At 43.3% G+C, this 27,663-nt stretch overlaps 1 protein-coding gene across 1 annotated transcript in view; it reads right to left on the bottom strand.

Annotated features, from left to right (window-relative positions):
• Positions 1–61: 61 nt before the first annotated feature.
• Positions 62–27,663, bottom strand: part of Fbxl17 (F-box and leucine rich repeat protein 17) — a 442,723-nt gene continuing 415,121 nt past the window's right edge. The window contains exons 8-9 of the mRNA XM_021149392.2: positions 24,952–25,094; positions 62–6,354 (exon numbers count right to left, since the gene is read on the bottom strand). Of these exons, the coding sequence (XP_021005051.1) occupies positions 6,214–6,354; positions 24,952–25,094 (284 nt within the window). The 3' untranslated portion in view covers positions 62–6,213. The remainder of the gene's footprint in view (positions 6,355–24,951; positions 25,095–27,663) is intronic.

The raw sequence follows: 27,663 nt of genomic DNA, 5'->3' as shown, positions 1-27,663 counted from the left end.
GGTTGGTAGCACAGCATGTCTTAGGGTTACTATCGCTATGATGAAACACCAGGACCAAAAGCAAGTTGCAGAGTGAAGGTTTATTTGGCTTACATTTCTACACTGTAATCCATCACTGAAGGAAGTCAGGACAGGATCTCAAACAGGGCAGAAACCTGGAAGCAGGAGCTGATGTAGAGACCATGAGAGATGCTGCCTACTGGCTTGCTCTTCAATGGATTTTGAAGAGCCTGATTTTTTGTTGAATCCAGGACCGACCACAAGTGCAGGGGTAGTACCATCCACATGGACTGGGCCCTCACTCATCAATCACTGATTAAGAAAATGCCTTATAAGCTTGCCTACAACTTAATCTTATGGAGGCAATTTCTCAGCTAAGGATCCCCTCCTCTCAGAGTATAGCTTGCATCAAGTTGACATACAATAAATAAAGCACAAAGAAAAATCATCTGGGAGAAAATTACACCAATAACACATATTGTTTGATTTCATTCATAAAGTGTTAGGTAACGGGCACAAGAAATATGTGATGGCATTTAAAAACAGCCTACTTGGCTTTGCTAGTAGGAAATTAGGGAATTTTCTGGGGTGGTATACACACACACACACACACACACGCACACGCACACGCAAACGCACACGCACACGCACACGCACGCATGCACAAGCACACATCATGAACCTCTACATAAGACATAGCTCTTGTAGGACATGTGTTTCAAACATTCTTCAAAGTTCAGAAAGTTAGAGATGTCTATTTTTCTGTAGGGAAAGTCTACCTCAATTTTTTAAAATGTTTATTTCCAGACTGTGATGTCCATTAGCTGGGCATCTGCGTTGGTCTGAGTGGTTCATGGAAAACTTCCTTAGTATGGTAACATCAGCTAGTTGGTTATTTGAGAAAGTTGACTAAAACATTGAAAAGGCTTATATGCAGATAAACGTTTTCAATATTTTATTTTTCAATAGAGCTGTGTGTGCATGCACACATGCTCAGCACTGTTCTTTTGATGTGAGGTCGGGGCATTTTCCTTTGATTCCCATTATCTATTAGCATCCTTGCAAACTATGCCCGCAATGTATAATCTATGATCTCTATTCCCGATTCCTTAAAACAGTTAGAAATCAAATGCAGTTTTGGAGCAAGCTAAATATAAAATCCTTCCAGGATCTCTATTTTGGTTTCCCCACATTTTACGCGTCCTCTGTGCTCCACAACTAAATTGACAAATTATTATTTTTGGTACCTCACGCCTTTCATCTGAATTTCCAAAGGACTTAGCTTTGTTGCTGCAGCTGAAGAACAGTGACAGCTCTCTTTTCCACCAGTCTTATTTAACCCGGTTGAGTGCCATTTTGTCATCATCACGATGGCCAGCCACACTCAACCAATTGAGGTGTCCTGTAACTTCTCACTTAAGTGAGGGACCAGGACTTCCTTCCTCACAAGGCCAAATAAGACCACAAGAAGGGGAGAGGGAAGAGCTTGTTGACTTCTTAATCTGTTAATCTCTAGAGGTCTCTCACCTCCTTGCCCTCGGCATAGTTTTCGCTTCACAGCTACAATCCACTGTGAAGCCACTGCGTTTACTCTTCCCTCCCTGACCTTTCTCTCCTTTGAAATGGAAAGGGGAACACTGACTTAAAAGTGTCTCCACAAACTTTTCTAAAGGGGCAAATAAAAACATAAAATTATATCTGGCTTTTAAAATATTTTAGAGAATGCCACCAACTCAAACCAGGACCACAAGGTGAAGAGAATGCCATAGGGGCTGATGGGAGCCTCTATAGCCTTTTGGTAAAAACTGAATTGGCTCAACTCCTTTACAAGACTTGTGGCATCCTACAATAAAATTAAGGATGTGCAAATATTAGCAATTCCTCTCATATATGTGACCTGGGGATACATGTGCCTGGGTCCATGAGGGCATACAAGCAAGAGTTTCCTTGGCAGTAGGGTTTCTAATTATCCCATATTGAACCCCAAATGCTTTCCCATGGTTCAGTGGTACTGACATGAAGACTGTTGTTAGCCCCTTCAGAATGCTTATTTGTGTGTGTGTGTGTGTTCACATATAATGCAGTGAGGGAGTACCTGGGGGGCATACCAAGGTGTTCCCCTTAGAAGTCTCTCCATGCAACAGATCTGGTATAAGGGGGTTTATTTGGGGGGGAAGGGAGGGAAGTGACGATTAGGGGAAGGGGTAGGGGCAGACAAGCATACATGCAGACAGGATCAGAGCCATGAGGGCCGAGAAGGGGGAACAGAGGACAGAGAAGGGAGGGGAGAGCTGGTAGAACTGAGCTACCTCGTTAAGAACATGAGAGCAACAGAAGGAGGAAGATTTTCAATGGAGTTGGGAGGGAGGTTACATTTGGAACAAGGGACATACCTGTCTCTTGTAATGTGAAGTAAGAACTCTTTTTGGGTGTTTGCAGTATCTGTCAGCTGACTTGTGGAGTGCTATGCACAGAGTTTGCTTCCCCCTGACCTTAGGACTACACACACACACACACACACACACATATATATACATGCATGCACAGATGCATACACAAAAATGTGCACACACATACACATGCATGCATATACACCTCTCTCACACATACACACATGCATGCACATATACCTCTCTCATACATACACACATGCATGCACACATGCACTCACACACACACACATGAACACATGCACACACATATACACATGCATGCAAGTGCACATGCATGCACACACACATATATATATACACATGCACAGACACATACACACTCACATACTTGTGCACACACATACACATGTACACATGCATGCACATACACCTCTCCCACACATATAAAAATGCATGTACATATGCACTCATCACACAATCACACATATACATGTACACACACATATATGCATGCAAGTACATATGCATGCATGCACACACATACATACATATATTCATGCACAGATACATACACAAACTCACATTCATGTGCACACATATGCAGTTTCTCTCTCTCTCTCTCACACACACACACACACACACACACACTTTTCTTTCAAGGCAAAATGTTTCAAAACGTTATTGTTTCAAGAATATTGGTTCATTATATTTCCCTGGCACCGCTAACTTGCACCTTGCAAAGCCTGTGTGTGAGGTCATCTGCCAGCGTCTCACTAGCTCTAGCTTCTGGCTGACTCAGGAGTGAAGCTGAAGGAAAAGTGGGGCGGTAAATGCAACAGTAACCATGAAGAAAGGGAGTTGGAGTGGCCTATGTATTCATTTGTATAAATTTACTCCAAGGCAAGCTTTCTTCCCCATTTATGGTTTGCTTTAGAGCAGATCCAGTCATCTGTCTTATCTAGGAATGAAGGTGCTGGTGGCTTAATTTTCACATTCAGCTCAATTATTTGTTATCTCTAAGAGTGCCTCTCAGTATTTGTCTCCCTACATCCATGAAGCCTGTATTGTAATCCATTTTTTTTATTTAGAATTGAAGAAACAGTTTAATAAAGACTTCATTTGAATATAATTAGCAAGATGTTTTAACCCCACCCATTAGTAAGTGACTCCATTGCAAGATGCTGCTTAGAAATACAGCAAAAACATTTCTGTCAACAAAAATCAAGATTTCTGGGCAGTCTACATTCATTTGGTATAATGTCTTTCTTTTTTTAAAAAAATCACCATTGTCTGGAGCCACACAGACTTACTTGGGCAGCATCTATTTGTGAGACTGTTAGGTTTAACAAGTCTTTATTTAGTGACTCATTTTTCCATCTTCTATTATATTAATCACAAAGTTGAATAGACTGTGTTCTGTAGTCTTCTTTTATGGCTGAATGGTGCATTTGGGCATGTGGGCACGCATGCATGCACAAGGCACAGGCTGAGGAGATCTCAGGCTACAGAAGAGTCAGTAAGGAAGCATCAGCCTGCCCTGTGTCCTCGGGCCACTTTCCATCAATGCCTCTCATCTCCAGATCTTTCAAGTGATGCCAAACTGTGGAAAAACTTTCAGAAATGCATGACTGTCTCTTCCATCCTGTTGTGAATAAAACAGCTGAATCAAACAACGCAGGCTCTTTTGGAAGTCTCCCTTTCTTCATGAGCTGCTGGCATCCTTACAGTTTGTTATTAGCCAAGGGAGATCACAGGACTGGGCGCTGAAGGATCTTAGATATGGTTTTAGTTTGGGAATATGTTCCTGCAGATGGCTGCGTTTCGGTGACTGAAGAGTCCCATGTAGTGGCAATGCGTGTATTAAACATCCCGCAGGAGAGCAGAGTTAATCTAAGCATAGTGCCCAATAGGAAAAACCTCCTATTTACCGATAGTCACAGTAGGCCTGATTCCAACTGACCCTTCAGTCGCAATGACTGTCATATTGCCAGCTGGTTTTGGTACATGTTCATGACTCAATTAAAATGGAAGAGGAAATAACTTCCGTGGGGCTAGACTTTGGTTCCTATGGTAATGATGTAAAAATGCATATGTCGCATGAAATCTCCAATTTGGTTATGAAAAAGGTACTTTTTGTTTTTTAACTGATTGGGATTAAAACAATAAACTGCCACATCAGAAGCATGTTGACAAACTGGAGGGAAACAAACCTTCTCTACAGAGAAGGAGTTGTCACACATATGTGCATGGTGTGCAAATGGAAGGCAGCTTCCGCCTCCTACAGCTAGCATTGCTGCCGCAGTGCTGGGATTTATAGGAAACAAACTCAAACCTCATTATAATTGTTAAAGACCAAAGACCACATACAGGGAGAATAAATAGCAAGTTCAAAAGTCAAGGTTTTGCTTCTCCTACTACGAAAGATAATCACTCTTTAGCTTAAAAAGGCTCCCTGCTGCCTGCTTATAAATCCAGACCTAGGAGAGGTCATCAGAGCCCGAGTCCCTGCAACGGATTGACTGTAGACATGTGTGATATCAAAACTTACACTCATTTCCTGATAGGTACTGACAGAAGTAAAAGCTGGTAATATTTAATTAAACTAAAATACGTATTTCTGGCAAGTGTTAACAGAATCTTAATGAACAGATTTTCTAAATTCTCTCCTTAGCTCATACATTAGCTAACAGTAGATCTTTGCAGTAGTGTAAGAACTATTCAAAATTATAACATGCATATATTCAAAAAACCTGTTCTCAATCCCAAAGCAAAGGAAAAAATACAATAGGAAGATTGTCTACATACATCTCATTCATTAATCTTCTATCAATAACGATCCCACCTCAGAATATATTTTCATAATTACCAAAATAATGAAATGATCTGTAAAATTTTTAAAATAACTGCACACCATTAATTACATTCGTGGCTTCAATGTGGATAATGCCAAGATTAGCCCCAAATGTCACTAAAATGCATCTTGACCAGTAACTGTCCACACAGTAAAAGCAAACACAGTGTTAATGCAAAACCAACTAAAATATTTATTACTTAATAGAATGCATTTACAGAATAATGAATAATTAACTTTAGTGAGCTGGCCAGGGGACATCAGACTGTTGCCTCCATATACAAATTTACAAAAGGCTTTATTCAGTCTACTTCCTAAGTTACCTATAAGACAGCAGGTTGTCCACCACTGGGCACAGTATGATAGGCATAGCCACAGTGGAAGGCATGCTCTCTTCATGACCCAGGAAGGTTCCCCTGGCAGGAAAGAATTTACCAAGCGAGAACCTGACCTAGCATGTGTGTATGACAGTACAAGAGAGTGGAACTTTAGCTGTGTACTCCATTTTGAGGGGTTCTAGTCTCCAGGCTTCTAGTTAGAGCAACATCACTTCTGTTTTGGTCTTCTCAGAAGCGTACAAGTAGCCTACCTATCACCGAACAGAGCCTTTCTATGAGCATTTCCGAGATGTGTCAGAACTTAAAAGCTCAAAACTATACACCCAGTTTTCTGACTTGAGATTCCACAGTCTTTTTTAGAGAAATAAACGTTTGAATTGGAAAACAAAACAAAAAACAAAAAGGTCGTGGTTTTCATAATCTTCTGTTTTAGGGAAAACAAGCCAGCTCACGTCGGGGTAAGTAACAGTGTGCTTATGCTATGCAGAATGCAAACAAGACACAAATGGAACACTCGGGTACACGCACTGACAGGTGACGGTTAAAACCTTTCCAAAAGACCCCCTGTTGTAGCCCCCCATTTCTCCATTCTGCTGAACCGGCCTGAGTAGACCTGGGCATAGGAAGAGAGTTAGGAGGTGGCAGCAGACATATTGGGGGTCCAGCCCATCTGGTAGGCTCTCTCCAAGGTCCTCTTGCAGTCCTGCAGAACGGTGCTGAAGGTGATGTGAGGGTACTGCTGCACCAGCTGCTCCACTGTCAATTCATTGACCTGTGAGCAGAAAAGAGTCATCATCAGACACAGGGGCCACCAATGTCATGCAGCCTGTGCTCACAGGGGTGCTGTGGGGGCATGTGACATGACATGGAACAACAGCTCTCCCCTTTCCTTTCCACTTAGCAACATGACCAAGGATTTGCTGAGCGCATGCATTTTTCCTCTGATCTGACTTCTCTGATACTCCAGAACTGCACTGCCCGTATGGATTTTTAATTAAACATGATGTCATGAAATCAAATGTACCTGCTAAACATAAATGACTAAATGACTGGGATTTACCAAGATCGCAGTAATGCCCATTAAGAACACAGAACATGGGAGGAAGGACGCAGTAGGAGCATTCTCCTGTATCTCTGACTTCTTCACCCATGGCTGGACACTGTACATTGGGGTGGGGGTGGGGGTGGAGATACACAGGATTCTAGATAGAAGTGCAAAGGAAAATGTTTATTTTTCTTCCCTTTAAATGTTAAGACATTGCAAACCTCAGGCCCTGTGTGAGAAGGGCTGAAATTCAAGGAATCAATAATTAAAGCATACATGGCTGGCAGGTCAGGGATGGCCCCAGCAGACCTTAGCCATCAAAGAGTCCACCTTGATTCCCGATTAGACAAGGCAATCAGACAGGCCTAATTAAAACTAACACCTTTACAATTGCTGTGCTGTGAAGGGATTAATTTGTCAATTATTTTTAAGCTGATTGCCGTTCATATCACAGAGATAGACAGCTTCCTTCATCCTTTAGATAAATAAATGATTAACCTAAGAACCACAACTTATAGGTAGCTTTACTTAAAATCTTTATTGAACACTTGGGCATTTTTGAATACATCAATATTTTATTTGTACTGTGTAAGCTATACTGAGTTAAGGCTGAACGAAGGTATTTGTGGTAGACATTTTTGAGCATCCCTCTTAATGTTCATTATTGAAAACCAACAGTACCACCTTTAAAAAAAAAAACCCTAAAAAAACAAAAGCAAGCCAATCAAGTCAGAATGCCTGGCTGTTTGTGCTGAAAGCCTGCTGATAAATCTAATGATCATCAAGTTTGGGTTTCTGCACTTTTCTAATTATGTGATTTGAAAGTTAGGTTGTCTTTCATTTTTGTTCAATACTGAGAATTGCCATGGTCACATTGTACTGGTGACATTTAAGGTTTAGGACAAGGTCTTGATAAATAACCAGGCTGACACTGAGCACATGATACTAAGATCTTCCCAGACCTGGATTACAGCTGTGAACTGCCATGTCCAGCTGTCAAGAAGTATCTCTAGTTATGATGTGTTTGTTCCAATCTTTCCTTCCTCTACCCACCTCCTCTTTCTTTTAAATCTAGGGTTGGACTCCTCAGCTATGGAAACAAGACAAAGGGACTTACATTATAGACTTGAGGCTGTAAGGCTCGGATGTGATCTTATGCCTAGCACTATGACTGACACAATGAGCCCCTAAATGGCAGCTCTGGTCATTGGGACAGGTACTCACTGGAGAGTTCCTGAATGCCAGGGTCAACTAATGATGTACAAGCTACAGCTATCCTCACAGTGCTAACCCGCATCGCTATGCTTCTAGAGATGTCAGAAGTTAATCTTCATAGCAGTGCTCATTACAGTGCTCATGGGAAAACAGTCACAGCCAGAAGTGCTTTCCAGGACACGCTTGCACTGCACCACTGCTCTTATAGATATATAATGGTTGAGTTATAGAAAACAAAACTTTTCCCTAGTTTCTACCACCATCTCTTGGTATGTAAGTGTCAAATTAGTATATATTTTAATTGTCTTATGTTAGAGTGATTTTTAAGAACTGTTGCCTGGGCTGCTGACTTGAATTTCATAAAAAAAAAAAAAAAAGTCATGAATGAATTTTGGTGTGGGATTAGGACAGAATCTCCAGTAATTTCAGAAATGGCTCTGGAAATACTTCTGCCATTTTGAACTACAGATTTGAGTTTCTGTCTAGACATTTGTATTTATAGCATAGACAATTATAAAATCCAAGTATCTGTCAATTCTGAAAAGTACTGAAGACACTCTATGGCCTGCAGGAGCAAATCCTCAGCTAAGACTTAACTCTCTCTGTAACAGGTTCACACACCTCCGCAGGGTACAAACTTCCTTTCATCTTTTAAAAATGTTAAAATTATTTGTATACCAAAATATTGTTTTAAAATGAACTTCTATAAGTTTGAGGCCAGCCTGGTCTACAAGAGTGAGTTCCAAGACAGTCAAGGCTACACAGAGAAACTATCTCAATACATCATAAATAAACAAATGATAAAATTATTTTTTCTATGATCTCTAATCAGTAACTATCTGATTTGTAGACCTATTTCATTTATGTATATGCTGAGGGTAATGAAGCTCTCACATGATGAACAGGACTGAGAACAGTTAGTGTTGGAGAAGGCCTGTTCTGCAAGGATTAAGATCTCCGCTGTCAGGGGACTGTGTTCCCCCGACACTGGGACGGATGCAGGCTTCTTTGTCTACAAGACAGTGGAAGCTACGCAGTCAGAGAGCACACTGGGGAAATCGGAGCTAGTCCACGCAGTCCAGGCTGCTTAGCAGGAAGGAACTACGAACTACAAACGGACAAGAGGCACGGGGCAGAGCACACTCACACCGAGCACAGACATTCAGGCTCCTTTTCTAATCCACAGGCAGGCAAGGACAAGGTTTTGTGCACAGGGCTGACAGGCAATTTGTTTTGGAGAATCAATTTTTAAAAAGAAAAAAAAAATACCAGTGTGATAACTTTTCCAGAAAGAGATGTATAATTCACCTTAAGGAAACTCAATACATGAAGACATGGATTTATGAAGTCTATAAATTGGGTAATAATTTTCACATTAGCAAAGCCTTTCATAAGGGTTAATTTATTTCATCAGCTCCCCTAATACACTTCCTTTGACTTAACAGAATTCAATTTATTTATTTTGCATAAGGTAAGGTACACCTGTGTTTAAGACTAGATGCCATGGGAATTCTCTGGCTTTCCCAGGATATGGGTAAGAGTGAGTAACAAGCTGGCTCTGAGCAGCTACATATGAAATGGTAACCGTGGTCCGCAGTGAGGACACATGCCTTCTAAGCAATACTTTTGATAACTGTGCACTGTAAACTTTGGAAAACAAAGCAGAGGAGAACATGGAAATATCCCACTCTAGACATTTACTGGGGAAATGTTATATAGGGGAAACGTGACAGGTGTGTGCTCACAACAGGGAAGGTTCTAGTGTTTACTTATAATGTCTCCTGGCGGTGCTAATGGTACATTTTATATCCTGTTATGTTCACTGGCTCCTCAGAAGTACACATGATGCTTCCTCCTCCTGCTGCTCCTCCTCCTTCTTCTTCCTTCTCCTTTCTCCTTCCTTCTCCCTTCTCCTTCCTTCTCCCTTCTCCTTCTCCTTCTTCTTTTTGTACAGATTTTAAAAGTGCTCTGGTGCCATGGAGGAGCCTGGTGTAACATACCAGGAGAGACCAAATCATTTCTCAGTCTTATGCAGACAAACACATGCCTGCAGAAATTTTGTCATTTGTGAAAGCACATTTTCTAACTTATAAAATGCATGTAATATAAATGGGGAAATAAAGGTGTTTTAAAGATAATCCCCCATGACGTGTTTCTTTAAAATTCAATTTCCTTTTTCTGTTTTTGAACACTATCAATGGTAACCAGTCTACTTCACATGGATTTGGGAAATGAGGCATCATCCATACAGAAACCCCAGAAATGTTATTTGAAGAAATTACTATGATTAAAGGGGAAAAGCACATGCCCTAGGCTGTTAGAGAGTACACATGGAAGATCAGATTTTATCGTTCTCTCTAAAGACAGCATAGCCATGATTTACATTTTCAAAATTATTATAACTCTTTTTAAGGTAGTACAATTTGTCTGGTATTTTAATCTATTTTGAGTTAACATCTATTAGCACTTTTTGAAAATGTGAGGCAATTTGCTATGCTAATTAAGGTAAATCATACCATAGTTTCGGTATGTTGCTGCTGCCGCCGTTGCTGCTGCTCCGGAGGGGTGAGGAGAGAAGCTCAGAGCTCCACCACTCCTCTGTCACCTTCCCTTCTTACCAGGTCCTCCCCGACACCATCACCAGCAAGCTCCTGATCCATAAGAACCTAGCCTAGAATTCAGCTGTTCCAAAAACCACTCAACTGTTCAAAAATACAACGTCCTGGAGACAAGGTTTCTCACTGAACAGGAAGCTTGCCCTGTTGGCTAGCTGGCTGGCCGGTGAGCCCCTGGTACCCACGTGTCTCCATCCCTCCGTGCTGGGGTTGCAGAGGTGTGTCTCCCTGGATGCTGGTGACTTGCACTCAAGCCCTCATCCTTGGGGAGATCATTGTTTCTCTCTGACATAGAAAGCACTGGTCCAGTTTGAGATACCAACAACAGCACACTACTTTATACCTAGACTCAAGCTTCTAGACAACAAGGGCTACTTGTGTTTTCCGTCCCACAGGCGCTGTCTGTTGTATGAGATGGTAGTGCTTTGCTTTACTAGGCTGCCAGATCTGCAGCCTGTGACACAGGCCTACTATGTAGTACACACTCAGTGCGCATTTGCTGGCTCAGTGAATACAGGAGTTACTCAGAGAAGCTGTTCTGAATAAATGCAAGGGGAGCAGTCAGCAGTGTGTTAACTCTGTTGCCTGCCTGTCACTCACAATGGGCAGTATCTAAAGCCTTCACCCCATCTCAGTCCCGAAGTCCTTTTAACAATTTTATGTTCCCGCTCATCCCGATCCTTGGCTACTGTTGTTTCTATCCAATCTTGTCAGTTACCTCTTTGTAGAAATGCTCTCTTGGGAGCTTAGTGACTGTGCACGCATGTGGTGATAGAGAAGTGTTGCTGGATACATGGCTGTCAGGCGGCCCTCTGAAACGTCTATCTTGTCATTGGGTTGAATGATAGCTGCCTCCTTCAACATTGGTTATACACACTACATGGAGAGACAGGTTAATAATCTTGGATATAAGCACGTTCCTACAACTTCATAAACCCGAGTCAGGAGGTTTTAGAGCCTTATTACCCTACTGTACCGGCTAGTTTTGTGTCAACTTGACACAGCTGGAGTTATCACAGAGAAAGGAGCTTCAGTTGAGGAAATGCCTCCATGAGATCCAGCTGTAAGGCATTTTCTCAATTAGTGATCAAGGAGGAAAGGCCCCTTGTGGGTGGGACCATCTCTGGGCTGGTAGTCTTGGTTCTATAAGAGAGCAGGCTGAGCAAGCCAGGGGAAGCAAGCCAGTAAAGAACATCCCTCCATGGCCTCTGCATCAGCTCCTGCTCCCTGACCTGCTTGAGTTCCAGTCCTGACTTCCTTTGGTGATGAACAGCAGTATGGAAGTGTAAGCCGAATAAACCCTTTCCTCCCCAACTTTCTTCTTGGCCATGATGTTTGTGTAGGAATAGAAACCCTAAGACAAATTTGGTACCAGCATAGAGGGGTATTCCTGTGACAACTTGACCATGTTTTGTGGAGGACTGTGGAAGGACTTTGGAACTTTGGGTCAGAAGATCCATTCGGTGTTAAGAGCTCTGTGGGATGTTTTGTAGGAGCTTGAAAGATAATGTTGAGAACAGTGCAGAAGATGGAGGTCTGGCTTGTGAAATTTCAGAGGGAAAATTAAAGACTCTTTTGAGGGACATTGCTATTTTGATTGGGAAGATTCTGTGGTTCTGGTTAGCTGGGGCTGAAGAATCAGCTTTGATTATCAAGATGCCAGAACTACTAAAGTGAAACTTTTGCATTACTGGGACTATTGATGCTGGTTAGCTGGAGCTAAGAAATTAGCAGTGATTAAGAAGAGACCAGCATCATTGAGGTGACATCTTCTAGGAAGTGTTTTCTGAGAGCACAGAGGCTGTGTTCCAGAGATAGCCAGGGTTGTACCTTGTTCTGTGGCTGGACTTGGTAATGTGTAAGAGTCACCCAGGTGGTACTGGTTTTGAAGGCATGAAGGGGTCATGCAGAGCAGCTGAGGCTCAGCACTGTGAGAGGCCATGGAAGGCCATTGGTGAAGGTGCAGCCTCAGTTGCAATTGATGGCCCAGGACTGAAGGGGTCATGCAGTGTTTTGGAGATGCCAGGACCATGAATGACCACCAAGAAGGGCAGCAGCAGTGGAGTACAGGCATCTGGACCCTAGAGGACGACGTGTGTGCTACAAAGGGCATGGCTGGAGAAATGACCCAAGCCCTTGGAGGAGCCCAGAAGATCGTGAGTTGGATCCCAGACATTGGAGTTTATTTTTTACTTTTCATTGTGACTGTGCCCTGATGCTTTTCCCTCTTGAAGGAAGTATTTTAATGGAAACTACAGTTAAGAGACTTTTAATTGTAAAGACTTTGGATTTTAAGGGAGATTGAAATTCTAAGAATTTGTAAAGACTGTGGGACTTTTAAAGTTGTTTAGATCTTGGGGATGAATAAGAAACTAAGGGTTGAGGCTTACCAGTGATGTGTTTGTGTGTCAAGTTGACAAGGGGTCAATTGTACTGGCTAGTTTTGTGTCAACTTGACACAGCTGGAATTATTACAGAGAAAGGAGTTTCAGTTGAGGAAATGCCTCCATGAGATCCAACTGTAAGGCATTTTCTCAATTAGTGATCAAGGGGGAAAGGCCCCTTGTGAGTGGGACCATCTCTGGGCTGGTAGTCTTGGTTCTATAAGAGAGCAGGCTGAGCAAGCCAGGGGAAGCCAGCCAGTAAGGAACATCCCTCCATGGCCTCTGCATCAGCTCCTGCTCCCTGACCTGCTTGAGTTCCAGTCCTGACTTCCTTTGGTGATCAACAGCAATGTGGAATAGTAAGCTGAATAAACCCCTTCCTCCCCAAGTGCTTCTTGGCCTTGATGTTTGTGCAGGAATAGAAACCCTGACTAATACACCTACTTAGGGTGGTGGACTCAAGAAGGCCTGATGGAAAGTCCGAACATTTCAAGACATTTAAGGGCTCTTCTGTGTCAAAGGTATTTGGTGGTAGAGTGGACTGTGCCTAGGTCTCCTGAGTCACAGCAATGCTACTGGTACCTTCTCCTTTTGGAGGGATGGGACTGTGCCTATGTCTCCTGACTCCAGGCAATGCTATTGGTACCTTCTCCTTCTCCTTCTCCTCCTCCTTTTCCTTCTGGGGGATGGGGATGTTTCACAATTGAAATGGCTTCACCCCTCTGTGGGGTAAATGGAATAGAGTTGCTCTTTTCTTTTTTCTTTCTCTCTTTCTTCCTCCCCTCTTTCTTTCTGGTTGGTTCCCTTGTCATTGTGTGGTACCTGCAGAACTGGAAACATGTAGCAGACAGCATAGTCCCAGGCTGGTGGAAGTTACCAAATCAAAACTGTCCCATGTGCTTACTGCAGATCAGAGTCCATATGATAGGAGAGCGCATAAGTAAGCTCTTTACAGTTTACTTTGGAAAAAAGTATTTGAAAATTTGTCTTCATTTTTCACCCTAAGAGGAATAAGGTAAACCACAAGTATAGCCTTGTTTCAGTTAGCACGGGAAGGACTGGAGCAGAGTAATACAGTGAAAAATGACTACTTTCCCAGTTGTATGAATGCTAACATGTCATGACACAGATGTGTGGCATGACGGGAACTTGTAGCTCATAGACTGAGTCAGCTAGTAATGGGAGACAGGATTTGAACTCAGGATGCCAATACATAGTGCCCTGACAACTTTGTAACATCGTGTTCAGCAGGAACTGTCAGACTGGGGCTTAGCTACTACTGGTCTGCCCAGTAAAAGGCTTTCTAGCATTCATTTCTTCACATTAAAAACAAAGGTTCCAGGCAGGGCATAAATACATTTCCTGGTACTTGACAATCTCTTCTACAGGGCTACTCTGTGAGAAGACAAATGACACGGGGTACCACCGGCCTACTGTGGTGGTTTGAATGTTGGCTCAGGGAATGGAACTATTAGGAGGTGTGGCCTTGTCAGAGGAAGTGGGTCTTTGAGGGTAGGCTTTGAGAGCTTCCTCCTAGCTACCTGAAGATGATGCCAGCTTTCTGTTTGCCTTTAGAACAAGATGTAGAACTCTCAGCTCCTCCTGCATCATGCCTGCCTCGATTCTGCCATGCTCTCCCCTTGATGATAACAGACTGAACCTCTGAATCTATCAAGTGTTATTCTTTCTAAGAGTTGTCTGGGTCATGATGTCTCTTCACAGTAGTAAAGCCCTATACCTGCAAAGACTATTGTGAAGCCTCAGTTTCAAGACACAATGAAGTGTGATCAAGACAGGGTAAAGCCTGGGGCTCTTACAAGTTTCCTTCTGACAAAGGCAACTTGGGTCACACCCGAACAGGCATGACGTTCTTTCCCATCTTCTTTGCAGGGAAATATTTTCTCATGGGACATGAGAGAATGATCATCAAGATTGATATGGGATGTGGCCCCTGCCCTCTTGGAACGTATAGCACAGCAGGGAAGACTGGTAGTTACTGCAGCAACAGAAAAAGTTGAGAGGAATTTTCTAGAGAAATTCAGGTTGTCACAGAAGGGAGTCCACAGCAGGAACTCTGGTTGGGAAGTGCCTCTCCAAAGAAGGATGTTTGCATGGACTTTCAAAAGCAAGGAGTCAGGCAATGCGTCACATGCAGTTAAAGTGTGTACAAGTTGTGCAGATAAGAGAGGAAGCCAGCCCAAGAGTTATTATAATAGAACAGCCAATTTTCTGCTTTGTAAATTGTAGTGTGTCTCTTGTTGCAAACAGCTCTGCTCTGAGGAGGTCCCTCTGTGCAGTGCTGCACACCAGCATGCTCAGGCCTTGAGTCCTAACTCAGGACGACTATCCCGATGTTGGTCTGTCACTTTTCACAGAGTCCCTGGGCAACGTCACTCAATGCTAACTGCCCTAGGGGCTAACTCCAGGCTGCCCAGAGGCAAAGTGTTGTCTCTGGGGCAACAGACCCTGGAGTCTGCTTCAGCATTCTGTATCTCTGGGAGAGTATACTCCATATCCACAATGTTCACTGGGTGCCAGCAAAAGTCTCTCACACTCACCCGAGTGTTCTTGTGGACGGTTCTCACTGGCTCCAAGATGGACACATATTGAAAGTGGTGAATAGTTATGGGAGGTTAAGTGCCACTCAGAATTCCTTCATGTGATGTGATGGGTCACCGGAGTACAGGTGAGATTTAAGTAGGACAACGAGATGCTTCACCCCCCTCCCCGTGTTAGCAGTAGAACCAGGACACGCCAGGCAGCTAGGCAAGCGATCCACCGTGGCAAGACTGAAATGCCAGCTGATGGGCTGATGTTCCTAGGATCTGCCATAGCTAACAACATACATTAGTTGCCTGTAGAACCACACAGGTCTTAATGAATCTATTTCCCTTTGTTTGCAGCAGGATTCTTCGTGTTGTCATTTCACTGACAAGCCACAGTTTGCTGTCCCCATGGACAGAGCAGGAAACCAGGAACTCAATACCGTTTGTATTGTATGTCTTTTGTTAAGCGGTGGGGCGAGTCTTCTAGCCCCATTCCCTACTCTGTTAGATAAACAGCTTTCTCTTTCTTATTTTGTCTAAGGCTTCTGCCAAGAGCCCCACAGTGATGCATATATAACAAACATATAATGCATGCTTCCTGACGTGGGATATGTTCAACTGCATCTGCCGTCAGGAACAGACAAGAACACAGTGGTTGCCATCCCAACTGCTTCTCGGGGAAAGCGGGAAATCCCTTTAGAACTCTGGTGCCCAGGCCATCTCCCAGGCAACTGTCTCAGGCTTTGTGAGGGATCAATATTTGGAAGCTCTCAGGAGAGTCAGATGCATGGCATGGGTTGAGAGGGCACAGCTGATCCCTGTCACTGGCACCTGAAGGCAAGAAATAAAAGCAACAGGTACCAACTCCTTCCAGTGATGCCCTCCCTGCTGTCCTGACTATGGGAGCCAGAGAGAGGAGCCTGCTCCTGCAGGCTAGAGCCATCTTTCTCAGATATTCATCACTGCACCAAACAAAAGGCTTGTTCTTTGAATGTGTTAAACATGCGTTGATTTCCTCTTTCCAGGCCTGACCTCAGGTCTCTCACTGGGCTTCAAAGACTTTCCCAGACGCTAATGGGAAGTAAGGAAACAAAGAGCCTGGAAATCCAGTTCTCATAGGGATTTAGTGCTTTCTCCTATGAACTCAGTGCTTCCTCAAGGAACAGTGCAGGGTGTTTGAGAAGCCATCAGAAATAAGAGAAGCTGTCTATCTCATTGGCATCTTCAAGGCCACCTGCTCGTCACAGGGTCAGGTGATTATGGAGCACACGTGAGGCAGTATATTTGTGGCCTGAGACAAATGGAGACACAGACAAAACTTGGGTTCTTTATATCTTAAGATTGTAAACTGTGTGTGCAGGAGAGAGGGGGATGTGGAGAGGGAATGGAGGGAGGGTGTGGGAGGACAAGGGGGCAGGATGAAGAGAGAGAGAGGGAGAAAGAACACTAATATAGACCTGAGTTGCAACACACACACACACTCACTCATCTAACAGTCCTGAAGCATAGAAGGAAACAGAGACGGAGACTGCAATGAGCCGGACGGAGCAGCCTTGGAAATCCAGTCAACTTTGCCAAATGCAGTCATTCCATTTTAGACTCGGCAATGATTGGAAGTGCTATGCTCCGTCAATATCACAACAGGCCTGGCTTCATGCTGTCTCTTTCGTGAGATGCAGGCTGCCTGTTAACACTAGCACCTGCTTCTATTCACTTGAATTAGCACAGTGAGAAAGCAGTGAAGAACCCGGGAGATGGGGATCACAGAAACGCCAGCAGTGTTAAGTGAGAATTGGGGCTCGCTAACCTGAAACCTCTAATTAGAGATGAGTGTGACAGGGAGCCCAATAACCTGACTGTCAGAGAAGAAGTTAGTGACATTTTCATTCCCAGTATCAGCACGCAATCTCCCACCATGAAGGCTGCTTCAAGCTGGGTGCAAACTTTGGGTCCAGTCTTTTAGGCGTGATCATGGACTTGACCTGCTGCTCAGAGGTGTGAGTCTATACATGTGGTACACATGGAAACCAGAACATGTCTGCAGGACACTGGGAGAGCTAGTCACCCATGAGTCATCTGTGGTGTTCCCAACGCCTCAGCAAAGTAACAGCCACTTGGAAACTGTAAGCCCTACAACGATAACTACTGTGGCTGCAGTGGTGAGCGCAATGTATTTATGGAACACATCCTAAAGTTAGGTTGAAAACATAATCGAGGGGGAAACTACCCCATAAAAATTTTCTTTCATGCTAATGGTTTCCAGTGAATCTGCCTCTCAGTTTTCAGTACGCTGTCTCATATACAGAGGCTCAGGACACCTGTGGAAAGGCTATTGTGTAGATTAAAACCATGACATCTAAAAAGAAGTTGTTTGTGATTTTCAGAAGCAGAACTGAAGAGAAACCAGAACACTCAGGGGATGGACTATCAAGGGTTCAAGGGCAATCACATGGCAGGTGCCTGAGCTCTGAGTGTCTGGCTTTCAGCTATCCCAGAATTCCCCAGCTACAGGAAACAGGTATTAGACCTAAGAGTGCATCTTTCTTTTCTTTTCTTTTTTTTTTTTTTCTCTGTATAGCCTTGGCTGTCCTGGAACTCATTCAACAGACATTTGTTGAACAAATGAGTAACACGTATGATAAAATTAGAAGGAGAAGGAACATGCTCTCTTAAAACTGTATGAACAGCAGAAACGAGAATCTCAGGGGTTCCAGCAGGGTAGGAGCAGGCAGCTCACCGGAGTGCTAGACATTCTAGTGGGCTGGCTTATTTCCTTTCCAACTGCAGGGAGCCCTCAGTCTCACAGACCACGGAAGCCAGGCCTGTCTGTGCCTGGGTATGTGTTAGTGAACTGCCATTTACCCTTTCTACGAGTAAATATAAAAATCATAGTCCTAGAGCCTAATCCTTTCATATTATTACTGAAGCCAAATCGAAGCTCCAAGGTGAATATTGACCTCGAAGCAATAACACTCTGGGGTGCCTTCAGGCAAACTCAACACAGCTATCTATTGACCCTAACATATTTGGGGGAGCTGTAGACTCTCTTCTTCACATCTTGTAGAAAATAAGCTGAGATTTTCGTGACACGTCAGTTCCCTAACAGAGGTGAGCAAGGTACAAGCAGCTCCTTGCAGCACGCCTGACAAGTTCCCACCAGATGCCAGTCTTTCCCAGGAAGCAAACCCTAGCCTTGCTCTAGCTCCCAACTGGCTTTTGATCAGCCAGTCTCTACCCTGCTCACAACAAAGCCAAACACGTACAAAACCAAGGTGGTGTTGTGACCTTTAGATTTTACCTTCCTCTGTGCCCTTTTACTGAAATAAAAGTCCTGATGACTGAAAACAAATTCTATTATTTTCAAATATTGTTGCATATGTCTCGGGAGGCTGTTTTTGTTGTTTTTCTTTTTGGTTTTGTTTTGTTTTAAGATCTTAGCATCTTATATTCAGAGCTAAAAATTATGACCGTGCTAGGGCAGGTGGTGAATGTGTCAGGTAAAAGATTCCAAAGTAGGTATGCACACATAAGAGCAATAATGGGAACAGAAGCCAACCTGGATTGAGTGCTTAGAGCAAACCTGACTGTGGGCTCGGTTTCCCTTACTGTGGTAATGACCCTCTGGGCACATGTTGTTAATATTGTGTTTCAGATCACTGTCATATGACTCCGAGGCTTGAGATTAAGTTCTGAAAGGCCCCAGAGGTGGCACATTGGCACAAGTCAAAAGCTGGCATTGTGGCATGGTGTTTACCAAATCTACCTGTCCCAAGAAGCTCCATACCAGTGGGACAGGAGAGTCAGGTACGTTTGGCGTTGGAGGTTCATAGGATGGGAGGAAACGGAGATGACACTGAGAGGTAACCTCGGAATTTCAGCTGGTGGGGCTTCTCCCTGTTCGATTACCAGGGATGATCAAGAGAGGGCTGTCAAATGTGCTTTAAAGTGCTCCTATTTGAAAATGACCTGCGGAACTGTCTCATCAGCAAACAAGAAGAGGATGCTGATGCTTCAAGCAAAGGCAGGAGCTCAGAGCTCACAGCCCCCATGCTTCCTGCTACCTGGAACTGCCCCTACTTTGGGCACACAAGGCTGTGCACTGGCTGGGTAGTGAAAGGTCTCTCAAGACAGAGGCTATATAATTCAGGTCAGTCAGGCCACTCCTGCCTTCACAGAACAGAAGGCAATTTTTTTTTTCAATGTATTTCCTTCAACGGGGCATTAATTTAAATTTTTAAATTTTGGCTAAGGGCAGTCTGAAAACAGCTGTGCATACGTGGGCAGAAGAGGAGCCCGCAGGTACTCACTTTGTTACATGGCTGAATTGCTACCAAAACAGTCCTGGACACAGTGCCCCACAAATTATTTTTCCAGTTAGTTCTGTGTGTTAGTCACACAGCCGTCTGTTATTTTCCCCACAGGCTTTTCCTGCTCACAATTCTTAAACAAGTGACTAAAACCCCAGGTTTTTTTTCCCCCCACAGAAATATTTTGGTTGTTGAGGCTTTCTCTTACCATAATTACTTTCTGAGAAAAGCAGTTCAGTGGTCAAATTTTACTGAATATTTTTACATTAAATTGGGCACACGGAACTTGGCCCTGGCCATCTTGAGGCTGTAAAGCAGACTTCTGGCTGAGTGGTTTCCATCGCTTGTTTTCCGTATTAGCCATCTCTTTGCCATTAAAACAAGGGATTCCTCGCGAGAACCAGACTTTCTTGCATTCTAGAGAATACATTATAGCCATCCACATTTACTAAAATAATTTTACTCTTCTAAGAATTTCAGGAACAGTGACACATGAAAACAAAGGTCTTGGGAAGAAAATTTTTTTATAAGAAATGAATTAATTTGATTACTTTCATGCTGTGGACCAATAATAGTCAGCTTCCACTGGGCCCCTGGCCTGAAGGCAGCTGGGTAATCAATGGGATCCCACAAAGGCGGCTCCCCACCCCCCAGCAGTCTCTCTGATCTTTTCTGGGTGGACTCTTCACGCCTGTGTAATTCTAATTTATGTCAACTAGAAATCAAAGAAATTCCAGGAGGCTTTGGTCATAGGACATTGGTATGGACTTTTCACAACCTATTTATATCTATTCCTTGAGTAACAGGGCTGGCAGAGCCTTCCAGACACCTCTACTGCCCAAGGAGAAGGAGGCAACAGAAGGCAGCTACCTGCTTGACGCGGGGAGGGGAGAAGACAGGCCGAGTGGCCTCAAGTATAAACTGGGGTACATTTTCTCCTAGTTTATAACTCGGCAGGAACATAAGAACTAGGCATTTTAAGCAGAAGCTCTGCCAAGAGTGGCTCCCTCAATAACGCTCTTTAATGATACCCCAGACGCTGGCATTTTCAAATCAAATGAACAGTGTGTAAAATTAGTTCTGCATGAAGTTAAAAAAAAAGAAAGAAGGAACGTGAAAGGGAGCTTTTAAAAGCTCCAGCATCTCTCCATCCAACTGCTTCTCACAAGGGTTTGGCATTTGAGAATTGCTACGTTTATGATGTTATTCACTGCTCATAATTCAGGCCTGTGTCTCCAAACTTTGGTATTAGCACAAACTACAGAGGTTTCCCAAACCAGCCAGGCTGCCTCTGGCAAGGTCTCCTTTTCCAGCCAATGCCATTCCATGCTGCACCCCGCTTCTCATCAACCTCGTTCCCCCGAACCTTTTTCATTAACCTTCAGCACAGCATTTCCATTTTCCTGACAGCTTTCCCAGGCATTTTTTTTTTTTACCCCTTTCAGTTTTGTTCTCTGTCCAAATGAGGAAAATATCATAAGAAACAGATTCATAGTCTAGAAGTTACTGAAGTCGTGAAAACAATTTCTAAGACCAAAATCACCACTGACTGTTTATAGTTGTAGAAGCTCGAGTAAACACATTGCTTTTTATTATAGTCCCATTGATCACTTACATATCATTAACGAAATCACTAAATAAACGTGAGTCAAACTGATAGGTGATTTCAGGTCAGCTCTAATTCCCAAGGTCAAGCAAGCCTTTGAACAGTCTCTAAGAATATGAACTCACCCCAATTCATCAAAGCGGTCTCACACAGTGTTCTCTCCTCCTGGTTTTTACAATGCATTAAAGTTTAGGAGATTATGTGGCGTCAGCTTCAAAACCTTTTAACATGCTTATCCATCCAGCCATCAGAAGAGCTGCTCTAACAGACTTCCTAATGCACCACCTAACTTTACAACCTCGTGGGGGAAGGTTACAGTTGGCGGGAGGCTGGAGAACTACTCCCTAGGACTCAGCAGTGCTGCAGCCAAACAAATTCACTGCAAATGTACTTAGACATTGATAATACAAGCACATGCTTTCTCAGCTGCAAGGACTGTTTAATGTTTCTCATCTGCGGGTAGCAGGGAGGACAGACAGAGATACTAAGCTTTTTCTACAACAAATCAACATCAGTTTGTTAATGTTCTTGTAAGCTCTTAGAAGCTCAAGTGAGGGGGAACCCACCAGTCTGGTAAAATATAGCCTCCAAATTAAATAAGCAGCCCAGATGAAACTTCGATGTGAAAGAAAACATGACTGGATTTTACCAACCCCTTTCTTTCCCTCAATCAGTCTCACTAGGCAGCCCTGGACGCCCTGGAACTCAGGCTCTCTGCTTCTGCTGCTGGCTCCCCAGTTCTGGGATTAAAGGAAATCACTCCCATGTCCAGCTGACGTCACAGACTCTAAGGTCCAGAGAACCCCAGAACGTGACTGGAGAGACATACAAACTCACAACCACTCTCTCCCCAGCTCTGGGATCCCGCTGAGCACATTCTTGACTAGGGGGCTAACTGTATAGATGATAAAGCCTCCTGGCCCTTGGCCGGCTCCAGATGGTACGGGATCCCTAATTGCGGAACTTACTTGGTCAGTGGCTATTGGGTCTGGCTGGGCTGCAGGGATCAGTTTGGCTGTTTAAAGCTTCAGTAGCGTGGTGACCAAGTCTGGGACACATTCAGGTCTCCATGCCTTGGTCCTGGTTTTCCTGTTTCTGGGTCCCATTCCTCACTGCAGTCATTTCTTCTTGCTAGTTTCTCTTTATACCCACCCCCCATGTCAGCAACCTCATATTTAAACTTTCCTCTTTCTGTGCTGAGCAGATGAGTTACTAACTGTATTCAGATATACTGTATTCTATGGGGACACTTTTTTATTATTTGAAACGTGTAAAAGTGTGATTATTGATATCTTTCTATAGAATATTTAAGTTTAGATGACAAAAAAAACTACAAAAGTATCTTTTGTAGTGTGAATCTACTTTTTTCCTTGAATTGAAAAAAATTTGCTTCCAAAATATGGTGTGTGTGTATATGTCTGTGTGTGTGTATTGCATTTGGAAATTTAAATATCACAGTATAAAACAAATTCCTATAACACTGAAAAGAATAATAATTCAGGATATTATATATATGATAATGGCTGACATTATCCTAAGCACTTTGTTTACATTAATTCATTTAAATGCTCACAAGTCTATGAGATGGGTACTAGGAAAATCCTCATTTTACAAACATGGCAAGAATCTTTGTTTGGAACTCCACAACTATTAAGTGTGCAAACCCAGATTTGAACCCAAACTCTGGCCCCAGAGGACATGCTCCTAATACGAACTTCTTTTCTTCGATGTGCAAGTCTCTTGCCACGTCTTGAGTAGAATTTAAAGATGGATGGCATGAGTCAAATGTGAAATCTGAACAGCTACTTTAGTTTGGATTTTCTATCCAACTTTCTGTTCAAGACTTCGCTTGCACTTTGTGTGTGGCTTGGAAATGTCTTCTGTTCTCATGGATCCCCTATCCCCACCCCAAGTTTGGCTCTGAGCTGACTTGACTCTTGGGAAACCAGACAGCAAGGCTGAGCGCCTTTGGGCTGAGCTGAACTGCAGACGGCACTGTGTCAGGGGCAATACTCTCAGAGCAGTTTGCTGGTTTGAGAAAGGATTCAGAAACTCAGCATGGTGTAGGCTACAAACCTTAGGGATATCAACAGACTCTTTATCTCATTTTGTAGTAATTTGTGCCTCTTTTATTAAGTCCAAAATTCTTTAACTTAAAAATCTTTTGCTGATCAGCAACAATGTGTGGACTGGTCATCTAATCTAACAAACAAGAACATAAATGGCTGTAATTTATATCTGAAGGTGAAGCTGATCTTCAGTGAAAAAAGTACAGAGAGGTGGGCTAGAGATAGTGATTCTACATTTCTTCACTTGGAGCCCGGGTTGAGGCAACACATGTAGCCTGGCTTTCTGGCGGACACCGAGGAGCTTGACGGTTGCTGTTTTGTGTTTCTAGAATACTCTGCCTATTGCAGACCCTTTACCTTTAAAGTTGACAAGGTTAGCAACAGCATTCTCTTAGCCAGCGATGATGAGTGTTGAGGGAGACTTGCTCCCCTGGGTCTCTGTGTTGTTGCTAAGATACAGAACAAGCAGCTTTCTGCATCAGGCTAAAAACATACAATACAGTTTCTAAAACATAACTGGCAAAGGTCTAGAACAGTTGAAATTTTTAAATATTGGAAACAACAATTTGATCTATCGTCAAAAATGACAAAGCACTAGAGGATTTGAGGCCACTGTCATTTTGCCCCAGATCTGTGTCCATTTAGAAAATGCATGTCCTGTGAGCAGCACAGTTTTCTAGTACCAACCCTTCTGATAGATTTGTCCATAACTGTGTCTGCAGAGGTGGCACAGACAGGTAAACTGGAATAAGATGAGAGCATTTTTTTTTAGTGTACACCTTGAGATACACCCTGGCTAAAGGCAGCCTTGGCAACTGTGCAAGAAATGGAATCACAGTCCAGAGGCGTTGGATGAGCGGCTGTCTGCAGATGTCTGAGAGTTCTCAACCCCCATTTTCTCACCTTTTGCAATGCAAATAAAGAACTCACTCTTTGATTTGTTATAGGGAAATTGTGGAACTTGCAAAGGAGAAAGCATCTTCCCAGGGTCTGTATAGATGGTCTCTATTTTCCTCTTCAGTCTTCAAATGTTCATCCTTCACTACAGTACCAATCCTACACTCACGCTAAATCCAAGCCAGCTGCTCCATGGACCCAGTGGCTAGGCCTCTGGGACCATTCCACATGTGATAGGAGAGAGTTTGATGTGCAGGGGGATACATGGCTTCCTATTGCCTACAATGGCCAGAAGAGATGAAGGTAGAGAAACAAAGTCAATGTGCATGAAAGGCCAAACTGATACTTTACTCTTGCAGCAAATTTAAAATCTAGAACTCTCTTGTCAGACCCTACATATAGCCGTTTGCATGCAGTCTTTTAATCTCTGCTCGTGGATGTAGGAACAAGAGGCTACATTCTACTAGGACACTATAAGACTGTCTTTTTTCCCTTAAGTACAAACGCCAATTATTAATGAGAAATACAAAAATAATTCCGGATTACTTTAGGAGACCATGGGGAAATGCATGGCTAATGGTGTGCATGGGTATGCATGGCTTACAGTGTGAGTGTAGGAAGAGGATGTGGTGCTGAGCTATTTGCTACAACAACTAGATGCAGAAAACAAACAGGTCTATCTTACTTTGTCACATCTCATCAGGCCCAAGTATCTCAGAGACTTGCTGCTCTGTGCAATCAGGGTGGCTCCTTGATCCGTGATTTCTTTACACCATCCGACGTCCACAGTCTCTATGGTCACGCTGTATCGCCCAATGGCTATCAGTGCTGCAGGAGGAATGGAGAGAAAGAGAGCGTCGGCATTAGCGGGGTAAGGGACCTCTAGCTGATCACTGAGCCCATTTCCTGACGAAACTGGTTCCTAAAATGCTGTGTGCAAATGAATGTTTCATAAACTAAATTAAATTGGAAATGCTTTAAGAAGGCTTTGCCCTATGACAAACCCTTGTGTGCAGTGAATAATCATTCCCTAATTTCCCTTTCATTGGACACAGTCTCTCATCAGTTTATTCACGTCAAGGTTACATATACTTTCAAGCATTGAGATCTGCAGGAGGAATAGATACAAGTGAATTATAGATGGGGTGCTGTAAAAGCCCAAGTGCTAGCTAAATGTTATTCAAGGTAACTCTAATAATTCTTAAAAGAAAAGAATGCCACATAAACACCATTTTGAGGTGTGTTATAGTGCATGCAAATTTCTTTATACATCAGTATAATTTTTTCCATCTGTATGTGACCTGTAAAATGTAAGAGCATATAATACTTTTCCTATTAGTTCTTCTTGGGGCTGTTGGGAATTAAGAGGTGCATTATACATATAGTTGAACTTAATTGGTGCCAGGCCAAAGAGCAGTAATGGGAATGTATTTGTTATGGTAAATTTCCTTGCCATATCAGAAATCTTCCTTCTATTAATATATAAAATGAGCTTGCCATCTGAAAATCACAACATTATCTCTGGTGCTCTTGATTCCTTTTCACTGTGCCAATACTTATGCGGATGCTTAGGCTATAATCTGAGAGGTACTTTAGTCATCCCTTCAAAGCTCCAAAACCCTGCAGGAGCCACCAACCAGCAAACAGGGCTGTTCTTTGGGGACTTCGGTGGTTTGATAGGTGAGTGTGGCTCTAACGTTTATGAGGCATAAGAAATGGCTTTTAATACCTGCAGCACGAATAATGTTGCGAAGCACTGACCTGTGATGAAAACCTTAACAATGCTACCACACATTAAAAAGGAGAGAGAGTGCTTTGCCCTTGTCCCTTGTTCTCATGACATGTTCCCCACCCCCCAACCATAAAGGTAGGGGGTATTTTTTTTAAACTGTGCTAGCTTCATTTAGGAAGGCAGAATGACTTTCTCATGTATATAAATACAACTCAGGAAACACCACTTGGCGCAATCTCTGATAACCACCTCTGTAATTTTTTTTAAAAACTATTGTCCTCATATCCACGGGTTCCTGTAACAAAGTATTCACAGGAAGCCAGATACTTAATGTTTGTAAAACAACGATTACTATCCCTGTTTTCAATTAAAATACCACAGAGAAGTTTTCTTAAGTTCCTCTTACCTCCAGTGTTCATGCAACACCTTCAAATTGGATTGCAAGCATGTAACAGTAGTAGGGGATAGACACAGGATCCTAGGTTAGTCCCACTGGTGTCTCTGACTTGAGAAGACTGTTATTCAATCTGGTATTGGCATTGTTTTCAGGGGTTAAGAATATTATCAAGACCTGCTATGATAAAGGAAGCAGGAGGTGCATACAGGAGATCCCTTCCAGTCTGAAATGTTCTTATGTGGGCCTTAGAAGATGAAAATGCACACGTCACAGGGAGGCCCCAGGTCAGCAGATTGTGAACAGCTATGTTACTGAGCCTTAAGGCTAACACAAAGGTCCTGGACTATTTGGGAAAAGGTAAATAAATGACATGAGATGCTTTTCCAGGCTGTAGCCAATGAGCCAACGAGTCTATGGGAGTAGCAGACCTGGTTCTAGAGTGACTGGTGTCTGGAGTCTTCCTTTGCGCTCTCTCTCTCACAACAAAGGTGATGCTTGCAGGTAAACTGCAGCAAGCAGTTTTAGTTCTGGCCTCCCTGTCTCCTGAAGCCAGGCTTCAGCTTCATATTCCCTCCCGCACAGCCCATTTCTTCTGTGAACCTCACGAGTGCTAAAGCACTTTCTACCAAGAGCCAAAGACTACCTTCCTCCAGTCAGGCCCTGGACTAAAGCATTCTGGTTAAGGGTCTGATTTAGCCTTCATGAGCTCCTTACAGATTGGGAAATCAAGTCACAGAGAGATTAAATAACGTCCACGTGGTTGCAAAACAGTAAAGGTGGAAACAGGATTTTAAGATGGGGGTTGGTACCCAGTCCTGTGTACTAATCAGATATGCACACCAGAACCATAGTGCAAGGCATCACTGACAGGCAGCATCCCCGCGGTAGAACTGTGGTGTGACATCCTGAGCCTAGGTGCTAGAGATACAGACATTCATGGAGCTCATGGCTGGCAGACTGGAAGTAAGGGGGATTCAGGGGAAAGAACAGCTCAGTAAATGGTCACAAGAGCATGTTCTTTCTCCATCCCATTCCATTCCCATATCCTTCTCACTGCCTGGGCCTTAATGAGAGGCCACATGCTCAGAGTTCATCAGCCAGTCATTTGTTTCTCCTGGGTATATAGCATTTACTCACTTAATGGCCTACCTCTCCCATTAAGTTAACTGCAGTATGCCTAGTACTCAGCCCATGCCTGGAAGAGTGTGAGTTCTTAGACATGCTGTAAGTATGCAAGAGACCACTGCCCCCGCCCACTTGTGGGAGGA

This window comes from Mus caroli, unplaced genomic scaffold, assembly GCF_978045245.1.
Source record: "Mus caroli unplaced genomic scaffold, Mus_caroli_1 scaffold_18, whole genome shotgun sequence".
Classification (NCBI taxonomy): Eukaryota; Metazoa; Chordata; class Mammalia; order Rodentia; family Muridae; genus Mus; species Mus caroli.
The sequence above is the reverse complement of the archived record's forward strand: the minus strand, read 5'-3'. Positions and strand labels throughout refer to the sequence as shown.